Genomic DNA, 21,234 nt, shown 5'->3' with positions numbered 1-21,234 from the left:
GCAAGAGACCCTACCCCTCTTCTGAAATCTGAATATTTCTCTCTCTCTTTGACACACACCCACACCCACACACACACACTTACTGCTCTCCCCTCCTCTTTTTCTACTCTCTTCCTTCTCTCGTCCCTCTCCATCTGCATTGGTAAGCGCTGTCCGCATCTGCTGTACCAGCCCTGACTCTACACTGTCTCCATCTCTCTCTCTCACACACACACACACACACACACACACACAGTCATGCACAGATAGACACGCTACTGGGGGATTCCTCTAGCCCTTGCTGCCGCTGCTCACTCTACCTGCCATCTCCGCTGTGTGGAGCATTATAAGTCCCTCCTCTGTTCTGATCACAATCACTGCTTACACCAAGACAAAAGGATGCACCCTGTGAGAAGCTATGCTGAAGTGGCACCGGGAGGAACTGCTAGTGAATCCTGAAGGACGTCTCTGTGAATGGTAAGGTTGAAAATCAAATTGTGTAAAACGTGTTCAGGTTTAGATTCCTGTCACCCCAGTGCTGGGTGCCATGGCAATAGATTGCATTCTGTCGGCTACTCTTTCTCTTGTAGTAAGGTGTTGGTAACCATGGTGAGGTGTGTGTGGCTACCCACACTTGCTTACTATCAGCTCAGGAAGTCTGCTCAAGGGTTTGTGATCTGTTTTGAAGAACAGTTAACATTGATGTGAAGAATATCTGGGCATAACGGTGACAGAAAGATTTTCTGAGACAGCTTTTAAGTGGAATCATATGAATGTCAAACTGAAGGATTGCTGCTGCAATGTTTTCCTGTCAGAATGAAAAAGATCCTTGCCCCTAGTTTTGTCTGACTTTGGCTGGGTGTGTGGAGAGAATATACTGCCTGCACAGGAGCCCTGACAGTCTCATTATGTGGGTATAGATTGCTTTTGTTGTGTCAAGAAAGACATGACACAGAAAGACTCATGTGCATGTCTGTGTGCCTGTATCATTTGGATGCTGGCAGGGTTTTTGGTCTCCATTATATACACTAATGTCTCTTATTGCATGGCTCAATGATATTGAATCTAATAAGAAGAGTAATTACATTATTTTCAAGGCTTTTGACTGCTAAATGAAACATGCACAATAATGGAATTGAAGAATGGAGTCACTGATGCCATTTTAGTCTGGGGCAGGACAAATGTGTTTTTCTGATGCATTGCACTGCACTGCAGCCTAACCTTTTATAGTATATGGGTTGAAATATTAATATTTCATATGGTTTGTCTGCTCCAAACGTAGACTTTGTCATGACTAATTCATCCAGATGTTTTGTATTTAGTATACAATAGTATTTTTTGTGAGTTTGTTGTTCAATAGGAAACATCCTGTAATCTGTGGATAAAATGTGCATCCCACTGGATTTGGGATGTTGGAAATTGAATTAATGTGTTTTGTAATACAAACATCCCATGCCATCTCTGGCGAGGCATAAGCCATCAAAAACATAATCATACATCAATCAAACATGGCAAAACAAAACACTTATTTCAAGCTAGATGATTTGCATGCTGTTCTACAAATTACCACGCAACAACACTTTGACTTTGAACTCAGTTAATAACAGTGTTTGCTCAATTTACATATGAGGTTATCCTGATGAGTTTTTACTAATCTACTGGCCTTCCATCTCCTTGGAGTCTGTCACAATAAGTTTAAGTAAATGTGCTTATAAATTCTCATCTTAACTGAGAAATGTCTAAAGTCATAAGTATGGCCCCTCAAGACTGTTAAAGTGTTTTCCTTTTTGTTATCTTAATAGGAAAGTAATTAGTCCAGACAAAGCCACCACCACACAACATCTAAGCAGGATGTCCAGAGCAGGTCGAGTTCTTATTGACTATTTAGCATCACATTGGTCCCAGGGGTTGAAGTGAGGGTCACAGATAGGCAGTAGAGATAGGCTCACTATTGATTTTTGCCTGTTCAAATTCCACTACAATTGGACACATTCCTATTTACCCATAGCTGGGACACAGCTCTGATTCAGAAATTATTAGTTAGTTTGGGCATCATGTTATCAGGTGAAAAAGTCTAATGTATAGTTTTAAGGACTAATATTAGCTCTATCTAAGGTGGATCAACCTACGATTAGAAGGGTTTTCTAGACGCACTCCAATGAGTTAGATGTCTGGGATCTACTGTTTGCTGCATGTCACGCATGACCTTTAATAAGACAATATCCTTCCAAATGACAGACAAGCACGTGTGAGGGAGCAGACAATGGAATCCATTTATTGACCAGATGCAACATCATTCTGCAAACTACAGTCTACATGCAACCCAATATCTCAATACAATCCCCTACAGAAACTGTATATCATAAGCACGTCTAAATGCAGACACATTTCAAAACATCACATCCATATTAACAATAGACATCTACCCCTACCCCCCAATCTGCTCCAGTGGGAGATGACTGAGATTGGTCTCAACATAAAAGCTGGTGGGACGTGTCACAATGGAGAGAGGAGCATGTCGTTGCTTCTGCATTGTCCATTGTCAGTTTAATTACTTTCACTGATAGTGGGGAAGTACACCAATCAGATACCTAAGCACTTGGGGACCAGGAGAGGAGGGGGAAACCAGAGAAGCCATCGCTAAACTCTTTGATATGGACATGAGGTGCCATCTGTAGTGGAGGAATCTGATCTATGCATTTCTGTGCACTGGCTGCATACAAAACACAAGCCTGGCCAGAAAGGGGTATATACCAAGAACTGCTCAGAGCTCTGTATGACTTATTGAATATGGGGCATTGCTATTCCAGGCCACTATAAGTAGATAATGGCCCAAGCAATATGATCTGATTGTTTCATCTGCTGAGTTGAGATATTATTGACATTTGTATGTAATTTGGGCTGTGCTATGGTGCCTTTAAAATATCGCTCGACAGACTATTAGCTGTTGGCTGATTAGAAACAAAATATATCTAAATAGGGAAGGTGCCTATGTCCAATGTAAAGGTACTTGAGTACGGTGTAGGAGGCATATTATAAGACGATGTACTCATTATAAGACAAATTGAGGACATAAATTGAGTCGCACAGATTTAAATAGACCTCTCTTCTGCAGACAAAGAATTGTCAAGTTTGAACTCATCTTACAGTGTGTTACTTCTATCAAAACAATTCCTCTGGGCTACTTTGGAACTTTCAAGATGTAATGCAGGCTTTTATATGACTGTTTTAACTGACGCATGTCTAAAAATGTCACCATACGAGTCTTAGAGATATTGCATTTCAGCTGTATTGCTGACCTTCACCTTATACTGATTGTATGTAGTATGGTGGATGAATGTAAAACCGCTTAAATACAATGTAATTATATCATTTATTCAGGAACCACACATTCACTACCACCAATGCTGTTGAAAGTAATTTCCTATTATGGTTCACTTAAAATTCAATATAACTATGATTTATTTGTGGCACAATGAGAACAATTCAGATTTTTATGAGATGCACTCCAGATAACACTTCATTTATATCACGCCACTTCCCAAAGCACAGCGGTAACTAAGGATGTTGTTATAATTATCCAAATAAACCAACATTGGGGAGTTCATGGCACTTTTATTTTGTATCTTAGCATGAGTTAAAGTGTTGAATTTGTATTCATCAACTGGGACTTGCATCAAATCGTCTAAATAGAAAAAGGTCCTTTTTATAAATCCTGAAGGATGAACACACACACACTTATTCAAACCAACTGGATGATGTGTTACAAATCCTCTTATTGTCCAATTAAAAATGCCTATTTTAACTTTTTTGGACTGATTAACATAATCAAACAATGATTTACACCATGTGACAGTGTATTAATGGTTTATAATTTGCCTTGAGTGATGGGCTCAGGTGTACTATGAATTCATAATGTTCTTTTTGGGGATGTGCAGGAAACCTGATTCAGTCCAAAGATTTAAAAAAGAAAACAATTGTGGACTAAAGAGGAAAAATCCTCCCACATGAAATAATTAATTCCCCTTAGTAGCTCATCCACCCCCTGTTGTTTCAAGCCTGATTTGTGCAGAAGTTGGGTGATTATAATCTTCCTAGAAGTAATCTGTGATTCAATTTTGAGGATTACTGTGCCCTTGGCAGATAAAGGGGAGAAACTTTGATTTGGTTTGTGTCCTACAAAGGACATACTCAGAGAGAGAGAGGCCCATGTCAGTTCAACCCCCACCAATCTCTGTTTACTTCCCAGAAAAAGAACTAAACAGAGTCTAAGACTGGCTTCTGCTCAGTCTCAGACACAGCCACGTAAAACCAGTCACTAAATGACAACTTAAAAAAAATATATTCTGGGGACGGTCTTATAATTGTCATCTTGATGTTCAGAAGTCACAGGCAAGATATTTGCCAATCTGTTGAAGTCTGTTATAGAAAATAGGAAAGGGCACCAATTACCGTGTTATCTCTTCCACTCCAGTTGTGCTTTCTGTCTTTGAGATATACGGCTTTTTATTAGAGTGTGTCATGAACCCTACTAACTCTTAGTTTCTCTCATCAGGTTTTTCTTCTCATGCAATGTCACTAACTGCTTTTATTTAAAATCCTGCCACTCCCTCTTGACATGTAATAACTCTTTTGGTTTCACCTGCAACTTATTCCCTTGTTGTCCCTCAGCAAGTATATCAGTCCACTAACCTTTGGCTACTCTGCCAGATTGTCTTTTGCTGAGTTTTCCAGTATTTATGGTTCCTGCTTTTCCAGATTTGCATGTTTTTGCTTGCCATGCTTGCTTGCTCCCTGCCACCCATCGGATTTGATTGCCTGATTGACTGATCCCCTAGCTTTGACCTAGCTGGTTGACTAGTAAACTGAACTCTTCAAGCAACTTTGTCTCATTTATTTGTCGTGCTTTTGGATTCAAACGTACTAGTACCAGGAGACTAAAAGTTCAAACGTTTTTATAATTGTACATTTAAGATGATACTTGACATCTAATTAATTTAAATCTAGGTAAGCATAGATGTTTGACAGTGGCAAAAGTTCCCTTGATTCTACAGTAAAAGACTCCTGAGGTCAATAGTTATCTATATGGTCCAACCCTTCAAAAAATACTCAATTACCAAAGTCTTCCATTGCCTTTTCCTTTCATTGGCACAAATAGATTACATGAATGGCTGAGTCCAGTTGTGTTCAAGACTGTGGCTTTGTTCATAATCCCTTATACTCGTTGTGGTGGATGCTCACAACTGTTCCCCAATGGTTGTCTTGCTTTTGATGAAAGAGATGCAGAGCTCTGTTACAGTGTGTTCTCACGTTTATACCTAAAAGGGACGTCTCTAAATAATTATTAACAGCAAGCATCCTCTAGTCTTGCCTTAATACTGAGAATAAAATATTGAACTTGTTTTCTGACAATTCTGGAAAACGCCAGCATGTTGCTCAATTATAATATAAACTGAGCGAGTGTGAGGGGAGGGACCAAAGTTTCCAGATTTGTTGAGTAGTTGGCGGTGGTAGGTTGTAGTATTCTGACCAACACGAACACTGTAGGCATGTGCTGAACTTATACGTGGTATTGGAGCATTTGATTCGCGGCTTACCTTGGAGATACTTTTTAACGCCAAAACTGCTCATTGTTTTTGAGAGGTTTATTGAAACGCATTTCCAGCGTTTGAATCTTGCTGGAATCTATTTTATTTAAATTAGGTAAGTGTTATTCACCTTCTAAACGAACCTGTTCTTTTCAGGTTTTATGGAGAAGTAAACCGCGTTTAAAGTAGTTGGCGCTTCGGATGCTTTATCATGTGTTGCTTATTGGTTTTAATATCTGTACGCTGTTTTCACAACAGTATAGTGAAGCAGTAGCTTACTAAAATTGGCCGAAGCGTTGCGAGAAAAGCCCTCTACCGATGATGTTGCTCAACCTGGGTGGGTGTATTGAGGGGGCACGGGCTCTTTTATTGGACGTCTCAGACTATGTAGCTGTTTAGCTAACCGCCTTGAAAGTAAACCTATTATCTATAAATGTCGGTACAAAAAAACTACCTATTTGTCTCTGTCAAATGGTGTTAAACAACAAACGCAATATAAAAAAATTGGCAAATGTGCCCATTTGTTTAACAGGGGTGATGTGTAGGTGTAATTTGGGGAGGGGAAAAGCCAGATGGACATGCCCCACTTTACTTGTTCTTCTCGTCCGGGAAAACAGTGGTCATTTGCATCCAGTGTAAAGGATCAACAGTGGCATGTTTGAGGATTGGGTCCTTTAATGTTATTCTCAGTCGGAAGGACATCTATTCAAGTAGCCTAGATGTTGCAGGAAAATCTTGTTTCTAGTGAGACCAGAAAGCAATTAAATATTTTAAGTTAGTCAATTGTTCTTGTTAGTGACTGTAAAAAATAAATAAATACACAATGGACAAACTACTTACCCATTCAACGTAAGAAATGGCCCTTGCTTTTCAGAAATTGGCACCAGCCCAAAGGATGTATCACATAAAATATTTTCTGTCACTGTGTTGTTAACACACAATGTTTAACCTCTCTCCACACATACAGTACATGTATACACACACAAACACTCCCACTCCACCCTCTTGATACTTCAGACCGATGGTCAACATGTGGAGGGGCTGTGGCAAGACTTGGGGCTGAAGGGAAATGGGGGAGGGGAGACCTTCAGCCACTACTCACCCAAAAGGATAACCATAGGCCTGGAGGGAGTAGACTGTAGTTGCATGCAATGATGGGAACTTTGCAAACTTGGTCTTAGGAGACGAAGAGGCCCTTCACTGTTTTCCCATACACTTGTCAAGATGTGGGAATCTGCCATCACCTTGGATTCAAGCCAGACAGATCCCCTATAATTGAGGAGACTAAGAGCACATGAATAAAATAAGTAAAATATCTCTTATTGGAATTGACCTAAGTAAAATATATGGTAGTATTTTTCCAGATTTGCATGTTTAGTAAAATATTCAGGTCCTAAATATCACCCCCCAAAACCTTTTATCATACATTTGACTTTACGGTTCACTTTTGATAGCTTTAAAAAAGATAACCTGCTACGATTTACACGGTGCTTTTTTTACAAGGTAATGGTCAACTTTTTAGTTCACATGGTGGGCCAGCTGTCTCCTTCATGGCTGTTCAGGTCTTTGTTTGTGGGATTGGGCCAGTTGAGAGGCTATTTACAGTCAGTGTGAGTCACAAGTTGTCTAGGAAGGTTGGTAATGTCCTGCTGTGGTTTAGATAGTGGGCAGGGGGGGGGGGGGGGTCTTTGAGGACAGAGACTGTCTCTGGGACAGTAGAGATGAGTCTCACATTCATTTTCTCTTATCCCAGTTTCATCCTCATCCCTGCTGCCTCCCTATTGTTCCCATCTTGCTCCTAAGAAAAGACCTCTGCTCTGATTTGCATGAGGCCACTAAGGAATCCACCTCTGTGCAAAATCCCCAATGTAAAGTTATTGTCCTCAACATTTTCCCTGTCTGTTTTAGGGGAAATTTAGACGAAAAATACACACTGATGCTGTCAGGATTTTATTTCAGATTCTGTGTGAGTCTGATGATATTTTAGTTGAAGTGATATACTATATACCATGTTGACATGGTTATAAAGCTTTCTGAATACATGGCAACACAACTAGCTGAGTGACACAAGAATTTAAGTATTCAGGTAAAGCTCAAAAAGCTTTATTTGAACTTTAAATGTACAATATGCTCACACATATTTTTCCCAAACATCTTTGTTGTAATGGGACATTTTCCATCCGTGTAACATATCATTTATATGCTCTGTTCTTAACATCCACCCCATCAGCATGATTAATTCCTCAGGGGAGGCCAGTGTTGACACATGACTTCCTATATTGGCTGTGACCACTCAGAACAACACAGAAACCTTACCTGACACCAAACAAAGTAAAAGAGCCTTGCCTGTGCTTTAAAGACCAGACATGTTTGCCAAGTGTAAACATCCAATTGCCTTGAAACCACAACCTGACAAAGAATTATCTGACAACCTGTGTCACCATTCCACATTCAATATGTAAAGTTTGTGGTTGGATGTAGTTGTGGTTGCAGTCTTCAGTATTTAAGGCACCATAGTTTACCTGATCTCAACTGAAGATGTTGCAAAATGAGGAATTTGAAAAATAAAGTCATCTGATACACCCTCTTTCTCTCTCTCTGAGAGAGAGAGCCTTTTGCTCTGCTTGTCTTGTCGTATACCGAAATTAGCCCTCAAAAAGGATAAACCACAGGGATTAATTGTGCTTCCCAACTTCATGTTTAATTTATGAGAATAGCCTACTAACAGAAAGTCTTTGGACTGGATTGTGTAATTACTGGATTAACAGTGAGACTAATGTTGCATGACTCAGAAACCAGGAGGCTATCATTGTGTCTTTGCATGGCCATAAACATCCTTTGACACCGAATGACTTGGGTATACTCATGGACAGCATTGACGTCATCACCCAAGTTGAAAAAATGGTTTGTCTCGGCTTGTCGGGGGCAGCTTTGATAAGAATTACCTAGATATCAGAGTTAAAAACATATGGAGTAACTTGGATGCCTGGTGAATAATGTAATACCCATATCACAGAAGCTACTAAACAAGGAGCAAGCATTATGTTTAACATGAAGAAATAGTCAAACTAAATCTGGTGTTTTGTTCGGTAATCTTACCATGTAATTTCCCTCTATCACTATTGGTAAATCCCTGTCGTATTCTACAGGTCAGAAAGTTAAAAGCCTAAAGGACTTGACAGTTGAGTAACTAACAGTAAACAATTGGAGATCAGGGTAATCTTTTTTCCATTCAATTCACTTGTCACAAAAGGATAATTTCAGAGGACCCAATACCTGTGATCCAGTCAATGATTAAGATGTTGGTGACATACACAGATTCCTGGAATTACAGATTAGATAGGAAATCATTTTGTTTTTCCATGAAAAGGGAAATAACACGATAGCACACTTGTCTTCCAGTTATGAAGTCCACACTGGGGCCCACAGTAACTACATCGGCACCATGTTTGGATCACTGCCTTCCTATAATTCTGAGTGACATACGTGGCTCATTATTGAAGCCATGCAAGGTTTTTCCAGAAGTGGTCTCCCACAGGTATCCATCAGTCTTGAATAATTTGAAGCAAGGGCAACTCAATATCAGAGGCAAAGAGGTGACCCAAGCTCTTTTTTCAGCACTTATCTCCTCTGCCAGGCCTGCTACTTTGACACATTTGAAAGGATAATTACTCAGACTGCAGCTGGTCCACGTGTACAGTAAACGTATGTTCAATGATTTTGAATATTTGCTCATGTTAAACCAGTGTGTGAGGAGGTTTTAAACATTAAATTAGTTTAATTCTTCAGTGAGTGTCTTAACAAAAAGGTATGCTGATGAAATAACAACAATGTAACAATGTGGATGTCAGTTGAGGCTTGGCTTTTATGAAAGCTAGCCAAATCACACTGCTGGACATGTAGTATTCCATGAAAACATAATCAAACCATTAGAACAAGTATATGCTAATAGGTGGTATTCATGGAAAGCCGATTAGGCCTCATCCTATGCTCCTCCTAGCACGATATTAGCATTAGAATAGAAAAAAGACCAAAGTGAAGGATGAATCCTCTGTTTAGCTTTGGGACCTGTAGTTGATGCAGTCTCTCAGGGAAATGCCATCGGGGATTTGATCAAATTAAGTGTTGGCAAACGTATCCGCAGTATCCGCATAGGAGGATATAACATTTTACGTAACAAGTCTTTAGTTCTTCGGGGGTGTAATGCTAATATGGAATGGGGGGATGGATTGACGGATGTTTTGGGCCATTACCATTGATGTCTTATCAATACATAACCCTGATCAGTAGAGGTAAATTGATGATGCATGTTCATATGGGATGTGTTTTGATTCAAAGCTGTGAAAATAAGATGCCAGGTGTGTCAGTGCAGGTTATTTTTAATCCAGTTGAATTGAAATAATCCCACACATCCCTTTGAATTATTAGCTGTTCCGTTGAGATTCAACAAGACCAAAGCCTGGTTTTAAAAGGTGTTCACGTGTGTTTATAAGTCAGAGGGCAAGTGAGGAAGCACGAGTGACAAGCAATGCAGTGGGGTTTGTAAAACCTGCATGCAAAGATTCAGAAATAATTAATTAGAATCAATAGCAACTGGTCAGCATTCAAGTCCAGTTTTTATGCTTTAATGGCAAGCTTGCACACTTGCCATTCATAGCCATTGCGCCTGCAGGCTTCCTGAATCTGAATTGAGCAGCTGGACTCAGTTATAAAGGCTGGTTTGGGTTTTTGTTGAGAAGGTTTCCACTACCAGGAGTTCAAACCCTGTCTATTTTGTTTTGATATGGAGACTGTGGAGCCAAGATTGAGCAGTCTTACCTGGAGGGTAGAATTCAAATTAGAGAACAAAGAAATAACATTAGTTGTGGCTTATGAAAGTTCCTGTGATGTTCAGTTTTACTTGCGGTATTGTTTTTCTCCATTCCTTACTGCTGAAGTGAGTTCCAGAGTTTATCCAGCTCGTATGTTTAGCAAAACGGAAATTCTGCTGGAACAAAAATGTACAGGCTCCTATGGATGCATCTATTTAGTACAAAATTATGATGTTGGCGACCAGACTTGTGACTACAGTAGGAGGGCTTTGATAAGATATCCTGGAGACAGGTTACTGGTGTCATCTACAATCTAAACAACGTGACCTATATATGAGCACCTTGGTTGATGTGGCCTACTTGCACCCTGTTGTACTGTTAGACTTTGTTTTGGAGTTACTGAGATTTTATGGTAGAATGCAATGTCCACAAAAGTGTGTAAGATGTTGACAGTGAATCGTCATTGTTGAATGCATCATCATCATCGGCCCATATTCTCTCTGTATGTTGCTGATTCATGCTTTGGAATTGTTTGATCTCTTTAAGATCCAGTGTGACGAATTGACTATGAGCTTTGCCATCTTGGGAAACACATGCTGAAGCTGCTGCTGAAGGGAGTTCTCTGTTTATTTTTAACCAAGCCCTGAATGATTCAGGAGTCTGAGTTGGTGCTTGGAACACTGTATCTGCAGTCTCTTCTCTGCCCTCCCATTCCAGTCCACAGATACGTGGGAAGTCTGTAGTGTGAGTTACTGGAACAGACTAAAGACCCTGCTGCCACCATACTAGCCTGCTGTGGGTTTGTCTGCCCAGCCAAAAGTCCAATATATCTTCCTAGAGAGGGATCTATGTCTGTATGTAAATAACAGGTTAACCTCACTGGAACGCTCCTCTCTCTTACTTATTAGTGTGGACTGCATACTCAGTACCTTGCACTGTCGACTCAAAGGAAGAAGGTTCTGGGTTTGATTCCTTTGAGGCGCAATGTCTGGCGCTCAGGTTGGCTCTCTCCCGGCCCTTTGTGTGTGGAGTTTACATGCTCGCCCCGTGATCATAAAGGTTTCCTCCGCAAAGAACTCCAATAAAAACATGCAGACAACAGATCGCTCTCCATGTCCCTGGCCAGGCATGAGATGAGCACTTTGACTTCTCCTCCAGGTTACCTTGGATGTGGCTCCTGGCTGTCTTTGGAGGATGTAGGAGAGGATGGTAAAATGCCAAGAACCAATTTCTATGGGGGACACTCCCTACTTTCGTGTGTCTCTTGACGTTAGACAAATAAACGTTTCTTCTATCTTTAGGAACTTCAATCAGTGTTGACTGTGCTGACACCAAATAGCCTTGTCTGGCTTCCAGCCCCAGTTTCATAGACTGACTCACCACAGAGTCCCGGCGAACAGATGATTATTCTCACAAGTGTTTTAGAGAAGTCTAAGACTAATCAAGAGATGAGTCACTAAATATTTGGTAGCACCAGGTGTAGGCTAGCATGGAGTCCATTTATGTCTGTGGCGTTAAAGACGTCCTACTTGGTTGGCACTCTGACCGCTCACTCTTTAGTGAACTTACCACCACCCATCTAAGTATGTGACCTAATGTGTCTGATGCTCCTCTTCAAGCTAACAGATGTTGGTATTAGTAGGGAATCTCAGGGGAGAAGGTCAAATGGTTAATGAGGCTATACCCTCAAGCAACATGGCACCATATTGGCCCTCCACAGAAATGAGGCCCACTCCTGGCTAAGCAGTTAGGTGCTGGGCCAGAGAGGTCTTCCATGCTGTAGGAACTGTTGTTTTTGAAGTGATGTGGGTGGTGTTGGATGTGAGTCATTATTCGAGAAAAAATGGGTTGACTTTGTTAGTTCTTTACCGGTGAGTTTTCACTAGGACTGTTGACAGCCCCCCTGGTGTCACATCCAGCAACAGGCCTGTGATCATACCTGAGAGTCGTGAGTGCTCCACTCCACACCTGTCGGTGCTCGGGTCTGTAATGTAAACCTGAGGCATCTTTATCATGAGTCATCAAATGGTTTGGATTCCCGTGAGACTGAGTGTTTCCCAAACTGCTGCAGGGGCTGTTTATACTGAAATATCTTTCATTTATTATTAAGCATTTCAAGTGTCTGCGACTAAATAAAATAACACACAAGGCAGATAAGGTACATTTTGAGAAACCTGAAGGTGTGGATCTTCTTAGTAAATGTATGTTTTTCTATTTGATGATGATGATAGTAATAGAGGATATCATTGTCATTAGGTGATCAGTTCTTGATCAAAGATCTTGCAAGACTTTGTCTGAAATAATTGCACTTAGTGATATTTTCTATCAGTGAAACCATCAGTACTGATACTAGTAATAAAGTAAATTTTTAAAGTTCTTACATTAACACTAAGCCAGTTCAGGCCCCATACCCCATCACTTACCCCTCAGAGACAAGCCTTAAAAACTCCTTAAAACTTGGCTTGAAACTTGAACAAACTGGGTTATGTAAGTCTGTGTCCTGGGAACAGGGAGGGCTGGTGTGACGCACACTGAGCTGCCTTGCAAGGCTAGTCCTCGTCCCATTCCCTTCCCCCACCTCCTTCCTCCCCTGGGCTGGAGCTGCTGCTGGACCCACACCGAGCCATGGAGGGGGGGGGGGATACATGGATCCTATCATCAGTCCCCTGGTGCCTCACTGGATCAGAGTGGGAATCACAGTCTGCTGACGTGAAAGTGCTGCCGGGTGACACTCAGTGGCTTACAGCCAGTTCATCCAAGAGGACAGTGACCAGACTGAGGTAGGGGAAAGAACCAGAAATAGAGCCTAGCCTGGAGAAACGGTGTAAGATGGTGTTTACATGGGCCGAGGTGTGACCAGAGAGGTGATAGGAGGGTCTTTGCGTTACCATGGGAACCAGCTGAGTGACTGACAAGGTGTGTGAACCGGAATGACCCCTGCTCAGTGTACTACACTGCCCACAGCAAGACGGCCTGGCTCCCATCATTGAGACAGTCAACCAGCCGGCCAGTCACCCAGCGAGCCAGTTATTCAGTCAGTCACTCAGCCAGCCCGACTGGGAATGTGGGGACAGTGTCATAAATCCTCTGTCCTGGTTTCTCCAGTGTTTCAAGGTTGTTTACATTTTTGGAAGTCCCCTAAGGACTCACCATACAGCCAGGGACAGTGGAGTCCTGTGTTGTCATTGGCTTTTTCGAGACCATAAACATTTAAATGAAGTTTTTGTAGGTGTTGTAGCGATGTCATTACCTCACATGCAGATAGCACTTTCTTTACTTACAAAACGTAATTACCTATGCGATTCTCGGAAAGAGGCAGAGGACATTGAAGTTAGAGAAGGGGGTGTAGCTGACTCAAGGGAAGGGAGTTCTGGACATCGGTCTCTTAGAAAGACGGTACTCAAAGAGTTCTTATGTTACATTGTGTCTCCTGCTTCACAAGAATATCCCATTCTAGCGGTTCCACCTGCAACAATGTTATAAAACAGAATGACCTGTTTTTAAAATCTTTTGTTTGACATATCACCAATTTATTTTACGTGGGTTAGCTGCTTTGCCTTTTTTATAACGCTCAAAGGAGTACAATGGGCAACCTCCTGATATATTTCAAAGACAACATTGGGACAGATGGTTAATATCTGTTTGAAGTTTTTAAATAAACATTTTTCAAGAAGCTCCGAGCTCAGCATCTACAGTACATGTTCTGCCTCTCACATATCGAGGGCAATAAAACTCAAGCAGCTGTGTTCAGTCTGTGATTTTGAGATAAATTACAGAGTCTTGTCTAGATGGTTGTTTGGCTCTTTAATTTCCCTGCCATGTCTCTGCAAATGAGAGCCAACACTGCCATGTCATCTTCTCAATGATATCGTATGAAGGTTTTTTGGCAGTCTAATTAAACAGGACTTCTGTAGCAAATTGGCAGTTTATTTACCAGAGGTACTTAAGTACTAAACAACTGTATGACACGGGAGTTCTAACAACAAATAGAATATTTGAATATTTATTTACATTCTGGCTACTGCTGAAATTAAAACCCATCATATACAATACATCCTGATCTCTTAGCTGGAACATATGTGAATATACAGCACTGTGACAAATCATCAAAATACAATGCCATATTCTTCTCTCTGCAGATCTCACAGGATATGAAGCGTTGCTGAATGGATACTAAGAGAGGTTGAAGAAGTAGCCTTCCCTGGGTCCAGATATCTGCTATATCCACACAACCAACCAGTATTGGAGAACAATTGAGTAGAAAGTCAAGGACGCCCTACTGCCTCCCCCCCCCCTCCCCCCACAAAGGAAGATAGGAGCAAGAAAATAAGCACTGAAGTGGAGAAGAACTTAATGACTTCCAGGGAATCCTGAAACAGCAACATTGTGTGCTACCCAACAGGACAGAGGAACCATGCAGACAATAGCCTCAGCTGGGCTGTGTACCCTGGCTGCTACGCTGCTATTGGTAGGATGCCTCAGAGCAGTTTCTGCCACTGAAGATGATGTCACTCCTCGTATCAGCTTCCCTTACAGTAAGTAACCATATCCACTATTTGCATTTACTATCAATATTTATTGTTTTAGTGCCCCTGTTGGTGACTAGTGTCTCTGCACTAAAACACGCCTTAGTCCCAAAGTGCACTCAAGACCTTGTGACGCTCATAGGCTGTTGCACTACAAAGGTCACATAATCAGGACACATAAACATGTGATTAGTGTTAGGCAGGTTAACACACTCAATGCAAACGGTACACAAACACGCTACAACTGGAACAGCTTGAAGCCTGTTTTCCCACCATGCATTTGGAGGATAGTGAAATAACAAGTATTGTTTTGGCTCCACATCCTATGCATGCTTGTCCTGTCCCTTACTGCTAATAGCCTTCTCATAATGCTTAGTTGAGAACACCAATTTGTCTGCGGAATTAATGAATGCCGTCTCTGGCAAGTAAAGTAGAAGGTCCTTTTCGTTGGGGGGTGGGGAGGGGGCTATTTGCACCTGACTCCATCATGTATAATTATTCCACACACTCGACTGCTCTTTCCATTTATATTATAACCTTGAATTAGGTATTTGTAATTTTAAAAGTGTCTGTGTTCTGTTTTTTCCCCCTCTCAAGCTTGTTTATGTAGGAAAGAGGAACAGCCATGTTAATTGATTGATGTATAATGTGAGTTTGACGAACGAGGGAAAACAGAGTAAATGGAGGCAGCTGTTGGGCTGTGAGTGAACGTGTAAATTGATGGGCTGTTTTAAATGCTCTTCAGGGCAATGTCAACAAAGACAGCCATATCGGTAGTTTATTATACCTTTAACTGTGACTGGTGAAACCGTACAGCTGTAGAGCTTGCTCGGGGGTTTGTTACAGGACAAAAAGCCTCATCATCCCACTCTTGTTTTTGGAAGCCTAATAAGGCAGCATGTATGCGGTTGCACTGTAAGCATGACCACCCTTGGTGCAGAAAGCATTGTCTACCTGTCTCTGCTCGTACCCATCTCCTTAAAGGCTCGTAAGGCTTATCTCACTCACCTGCCAGCCTACAAAATCAGCATGGCAATGGCATTCAGATGGATCTTTACACAAGCATGAAGCTTGCTCTCTGAAAGAATATTGAATATTATTATTGTTACTTAAGACCTAAATGAGGTAAGTAAAATGAATAGGTTGTCAGATGTTTGGTGTTTTTCTAAATGTTGGTGTTGCATCTACTTTTCCCACTAGTCAGCCTTTTACCAGTCCAGACCACCTGTTTTTGCGTTTTGTACATTTCAGTAAATAAATGTGTGGGTGTTTTATATTTTTATATATGATAAACATTCTGTAAAATAGGCAGTCTCATATAATTCTCTAAGATGTACTTGCCAGTAAAATTCCTGGACAAACATTAGTGATGCTGGTTTCAGGCTACCCTAAATGTTTACTCCCTCAGTCCAAGCAGCTTTGTGTAAAGAGGAGCCAGAGCATGAGCAAATCATTAGTGACGTTGGTGTGTGTGTTCTATGTAAATTCCGTTCCATTCTCCAACTGGCCCACAGAGGCTCAACATGTGAAATGGGAAATCGTCCTCCTGCCCCATGTTCATTTGTGAAGTCCCAAAAGAAAAAGGGGACCCTTGGCATTCTTTCGAGAGAGAAAAGGGTCCCTTCCTCAACTGGGAGTTCTCACTTCTCCCCCCAGCTCTGCTCTTAATGAGCAGGCTAATCTTCCATGCGTAATGAGAAGAGGTTTTGTGGGTGTTATGGTGGGAATGTTGGTCTGCTTCTCATTATAGCTCTAGTGTGCAGTGAGACAGCCCAGTAGATCATGGGACTGGGCTGTGGGCTCGATGTGTACTGTAGCCACTGCTAATCCATGCTATCCCACAAGCGATGCCCGTTTAGATCCTGTTGCAATAAACTGGACACAGACATGTATTTGTTATGTGACGACTGGATGGAGGCTAATGATAACTCAGGAATTCACACGGATGCAGAAATGGCCTGGAATTGTTAAGAAAATAAATCAGGATGTTTCCTACAGCGTGAAGATCGAATGACCAAGCATGTCCTGCATGCACAGTGTGCGGTCCACTGCTGTACATACACATTGGGTCCATGTTCGCTGGATATGATGTGCTTTCCCTCATGCATGCAAATCCAATGACCTTGCCTGTGGATTGTGGTGCAGCGAGAGGGGAGTCAGGCCAGATACTCGTGAGGTTTTAGACATGCTCCGATGCTCACCTAAACCCCAGCAAGGACACGCCTGCTGATCCTGAAAGACAAGCTGTCTGTGGCTGGCTGCAAAGGTGGCACTCGGAAAGCCTGCAGAAGCGGCCAACAATAGAATGGAATTACAGTACTGCGGTATATTTGATTGGATTATTCAAATCTATGCCTTATGTCCAAAGATTTTACAGTTTGGAGTTGAAAATGCCAGATTGGAAAAAGAAACTGCTTGGTCACACATTAAAACATATCAATGCCGAATACCACTGTTGCAATTCCTCTCTTGTCTGCATAGTGGTGAGGATTTAAATAATTTGAAACCATAATAATGTAATGCTACGTTACATTTAATACAGTCTAGTGAGTGTCTATACAGTCTGCAGTGATTACACTGTATGAGTAAAACTGAGTTTATTTTGCCCTGGCATATATTTTCATAGAGTGATGAAAGGACTTTGCATTGAAATGGATTTGACTGCTTCGGCGAAGCCCTACTTATTAAATGGCTTCAGGTAGGAGCCATAAATCATAGTCGACAACTTACCCACAATAACCCTAACCATTTAAAAAAAGGCTTAATAGCTTGTTCTTACGCGTCCGTTTGTCTGTCGGCATGTCTGTGTCTGATTTGCGACAGAAATCCTCTCAGAGAGACCTTACAAACATGTGGACGTGGTCAGATGAGGGAGGTGCATTATGGGAAATCTGGAAACAATGGGTGCTTAGGTGTTCTGGGCTTTATAGCCCAAAGCCACCATGACAGTTGAGATGAGCCAACTTTGCAACGAGGCTGTTGTGTTGGATGCCAATGCATAATGGTTGACTACTTTTCCTTCACCCTCCAACGGAACAACATTTGTTTGAGTTGAGATGGCTTTCTTCCAGACAAACAATAACATACCTGTTTTTGTAATGCTCCAGCTACAGGCATACAGGACCCAGCATCTGTCGTGATGACTGCGTCTCGTCTTAAAATCCTAATGGCTCTAGGCCACTGAAAAAAACACACCCACCAGTTCCCTAAACACAGGGTGTCTGTGTATCTTTCATAATGACGCTTGCAGAGGCTGTCCTCCTACTCTGCTGTGTTTATGTACTCCAGATGCCCTGTTGCTCCTCCCACACACATGCGCAGGGCGCGCGTGTGTTGATGGGTGGGAGTGAGGGACTGTTTGCCTTGGCCGCTCCCTTGGCCTGTGAGTGAACTCCGGATGCCGTACACTTCGCTGTTCTACAGCCATTATTATTTCTTCCAGTCCTCTCACTCCGAACCATCACTCTGACAGAAGTGCCGTATGGTCTGGATGTAAACAAACGCACCTCCTCCTCTTCTATGTGAAGAGGTTATCTTTTAGGCGTGTGCGAGCGTCCGCACACGTGTGTAGAGCATGAGTAAGCTCCGTTATTTTCGTCTGGGACTGGTGCTGGGAGATGTTGCGGCCCCAATGCACTCCTCCTATCAAGGACCTCTCAAGAGATAAGAGAGGATGGTGCTGAAGGGGCCCGTGTTTATGCTGTAGTGGTCACTCCTCTCCAGGGCCTTGAGCACACGCTCATCCAGAGCGAGAGCACTCGGAAAACCCACCAGCACCAAGAGCTCGCACAGGTGTGTGCATGTATGCAGTCAGGGCATTAAGCCACCATTAACTCTGGTGCCGTGTAATCCACCTCACAAAGCAAACAGTGGATTTAAAGACAGTCAATCTCCGCTTCTTATCTGTGAGCTACAGCTTTCTCAGTGCAGAAAGACAGACACTAGCCCCTCGCTCTCAGACCTCTTTATTTTATCAATGTACCACCCATCATTTTGGTGTTATAAGGATAATTTCTTTTGCCTTTTAAAAGGTGCCTTTGTTTTGCTGGTGTTGAATGATGGCTGTCCATGTTTACCTTCCTGTTCTGCTTCTTTTCTCTGTCCTCTTCTCTCTCTCTCTCTCTCTTTCTCTTTGACCTGGCACTGAGCTGTCACTCAAAGTCATCCTTATTAAATCTGTGCACGTCCATGACTCTAGGTGGAACACAGCACAACACACTGCTCTCTTCTCACCCAATTTGCCCACCCGCCAAAGGTCTGCAACCTCCGCATAGACACTTGTGTTTAGCCCTGTTGGCTGGCTGGTGAGGATGACTAACAGGATCCGGGAAAAACATCCATGGTGGACAAAACCTTTTTAACTGTGCCAGTTCACAATTTATCACCCTGCACACACACCATACACACTCCGTGTTGGTTCGAACTACAGCCAAATCCACCTGAAGATTCATGTCATATCATTTAGCTGATGATTTATGCAAAACAATATACAGAGGAGGATTTTAACCTGCAACCTACACACACTATCTAAATGCATGTAGTTCTAAACATTCCAATGAGCTTGTGTGCAAAGGGTGTGTGTGTGTGTGTGTGTGAGTGAGAATGTGCTGTGATGGATAATGGTGGTGCAAGGCACTGCCCTTCACCCAGCATCCATTTGTCCTCACCTCTGCTCCCCGTCTCTCTCCTCTCCCTTCCTCTCCCTCGCTCTACTGGTCTGTTTTTCCCGTCCGCCCCATTTGTCCCCAGTGGCCCCTTGCCTTGTGACTTGGCTCGTGTTGTTTTAGTAAATCTGGGGCATGTTTACGGGCAGTCTTTTAGGAGCCGGAGGGCGGGCGTCCACCTACAAAACCGCCATTCAACCTCTCCTTGGCACGCTCTTAAACTCAACAAGTAGAGGTAATTTCAGTCTCTCTCTGACAGACGTGATATATGATGCCATGCAAAGGGCTGGCATTGTTTTATTAGCTAGCTAGATGCTGTGGGCAAGTTGGCGCTCTGGGGTGATGTCTTAGTTACCTCAGTGTCGAATAAGCAAAAAAAGATGATGTACTCACTCACAACTGTGAACCCCAAGCACACAGCGCTTGATAGAAATGAAAAAATATTGAAAACCTAGATCATCTCCTAAATTAATTTCACCTAATGGATCACTTATGGGTGTTTACAGCCATCAGCAGAATTTCTTCAGTTGAAACTGTTTCCTTTAGCATGCTTGTAGTGCTGATGTTTTATTGAGTTGTGAGCCAATATACACCGGTCTTAAAACATTACATTTAGTCATTTAGCAGACGCGCTTATCCATAGCGATTTACAGTAAGTACAGAGACATTCCCACGAGGCAAGTAGGGTGAAGTGCCTTGCCCAAGGACACAACGTAATTTAGCACGACCGGGAATCAAACTGGCCACCTTCAGATTACTAGCCCGTGACTCGTCCCTTAAAAAACACCAGAGTGTTGGTCCAGTCTCTCGTTAGCTCAGAGTTGCATGAAGGCACCACTGTGTTTCTGAGGCTAGCGAGGACACATGGACTGAGGGTGTGATGTGTTCTATCAGCGGTTTTGGGTCCTACTTGGGGACAGGCAGCTGATTAAACAGCCCAGTGATGAATGGAGCTGTAGCCTGAGTGTGAATTGGCCAGCATGGCCTATAATTGCTGGAGCTCTCGATGGACACCTTGCATTCAGCCAGAGGCGTGTCTGAACACACAAGTGCTCAAATGAAACACTGTGTCAAAGAACATTCAGAAGTTGAAGTCTGACTGTAGACCAGGCTGGCAATTCGAAAACAACTGTTTGAACTGCTTTTGCTGCCGCCAGAATAAAGGCATTATGCTAGGTCATACCATATCAATAAACTCTCTGGACTGCAGTCAGAAAATTGCTGTTCTCCTCACACAATGATTTTCTTCTGATGGCCCCCTCCCCCATGAAGTAATGCCCCAGGTCTGCTCCCTGAGTAAAAAGTAAAAGTTTTATTGCCTTCAAGTTCACTCTCTTCGTCTTGTTATTCTTTAGTCTGTCTTGCGGGATGTCACTGTGATTCATGTCAAGGAGTTTTAATCTGCTGTGCTTGGACTGCCCATGCTCAGAATGAATGGGTCTAACCCTTGGGAGTAATGGCAGTCGGGGCTATGATATGTCTCCCCTGTCATGCAAAGATGGGGCACCCTTTTGTCTGCTGTCTACAGCCTCCACCGGGACCGAATATGGCTTTTTATAACTTGAATTAAGCTTTGTCTCTCACAATCATAAAGGCTAAGGGAATTTAAACAGACTAGATTTACCTTGACGTAAACCCACTGAGACGACCCTTTACTTCCCTGGGA

The 21,234-nt window shown here is 42.3% G+C and overlaps 1 protein-coding gene across 2 annotated transcripts in view; it reads left to right on the top strand.

Annotated features, from left to right (window-relative positions):
- Positions 1–372: 372 nt before the first annotated feature.
- The window catches only part of sema4bb (sema domain, immunoglobulin domain (Ig), transmembrane domain (TM) and short cytoplasmic domain, (semaphorin) 4Bb), a 38,657-nt gene continuing 17,795 nt past the window's right edge, over positions 373–21,234 (top strand). Inside the window, exons 1-2 of one of the 2 annotated variants that reach the window (XM_047041464.1) lie at positions 373–456; positions 14,518–14,913. In XM_047041464.1, the coding sequence (XP_046897420.1) occupies positions 14,793–14,913 (121 nt within the window). In that variant the 5' untranslated portion in view covers positions 373–456; positions 14,518–14,792. Of the gene's footprint in view, positions 457–5,485; positions 5,683–14,517; positions 14,914–21,234 lie in introns of those variants that run through there. The other variant, XM_047041462.1, reaches the window with a different exon arrangement.

This window comes from Hypomesus transpacificus, chromosome 19 (assembly GCF_021917145.1).
Source record: "Hypomesus transpacificus isolate Combined female chromosome 19, fHypTra1, whole genome shotgun sequence".
Taxonomy (NCBI): Eukaryota; Metazoa; Chordata; class Actinopteri; order Osmeriformes; family Osmeridae; genus Hypomesus; species Hypomesus transpacificus.
This window is presented reverse-complemented; position numbering and strand designations above follow the sequence as displayed.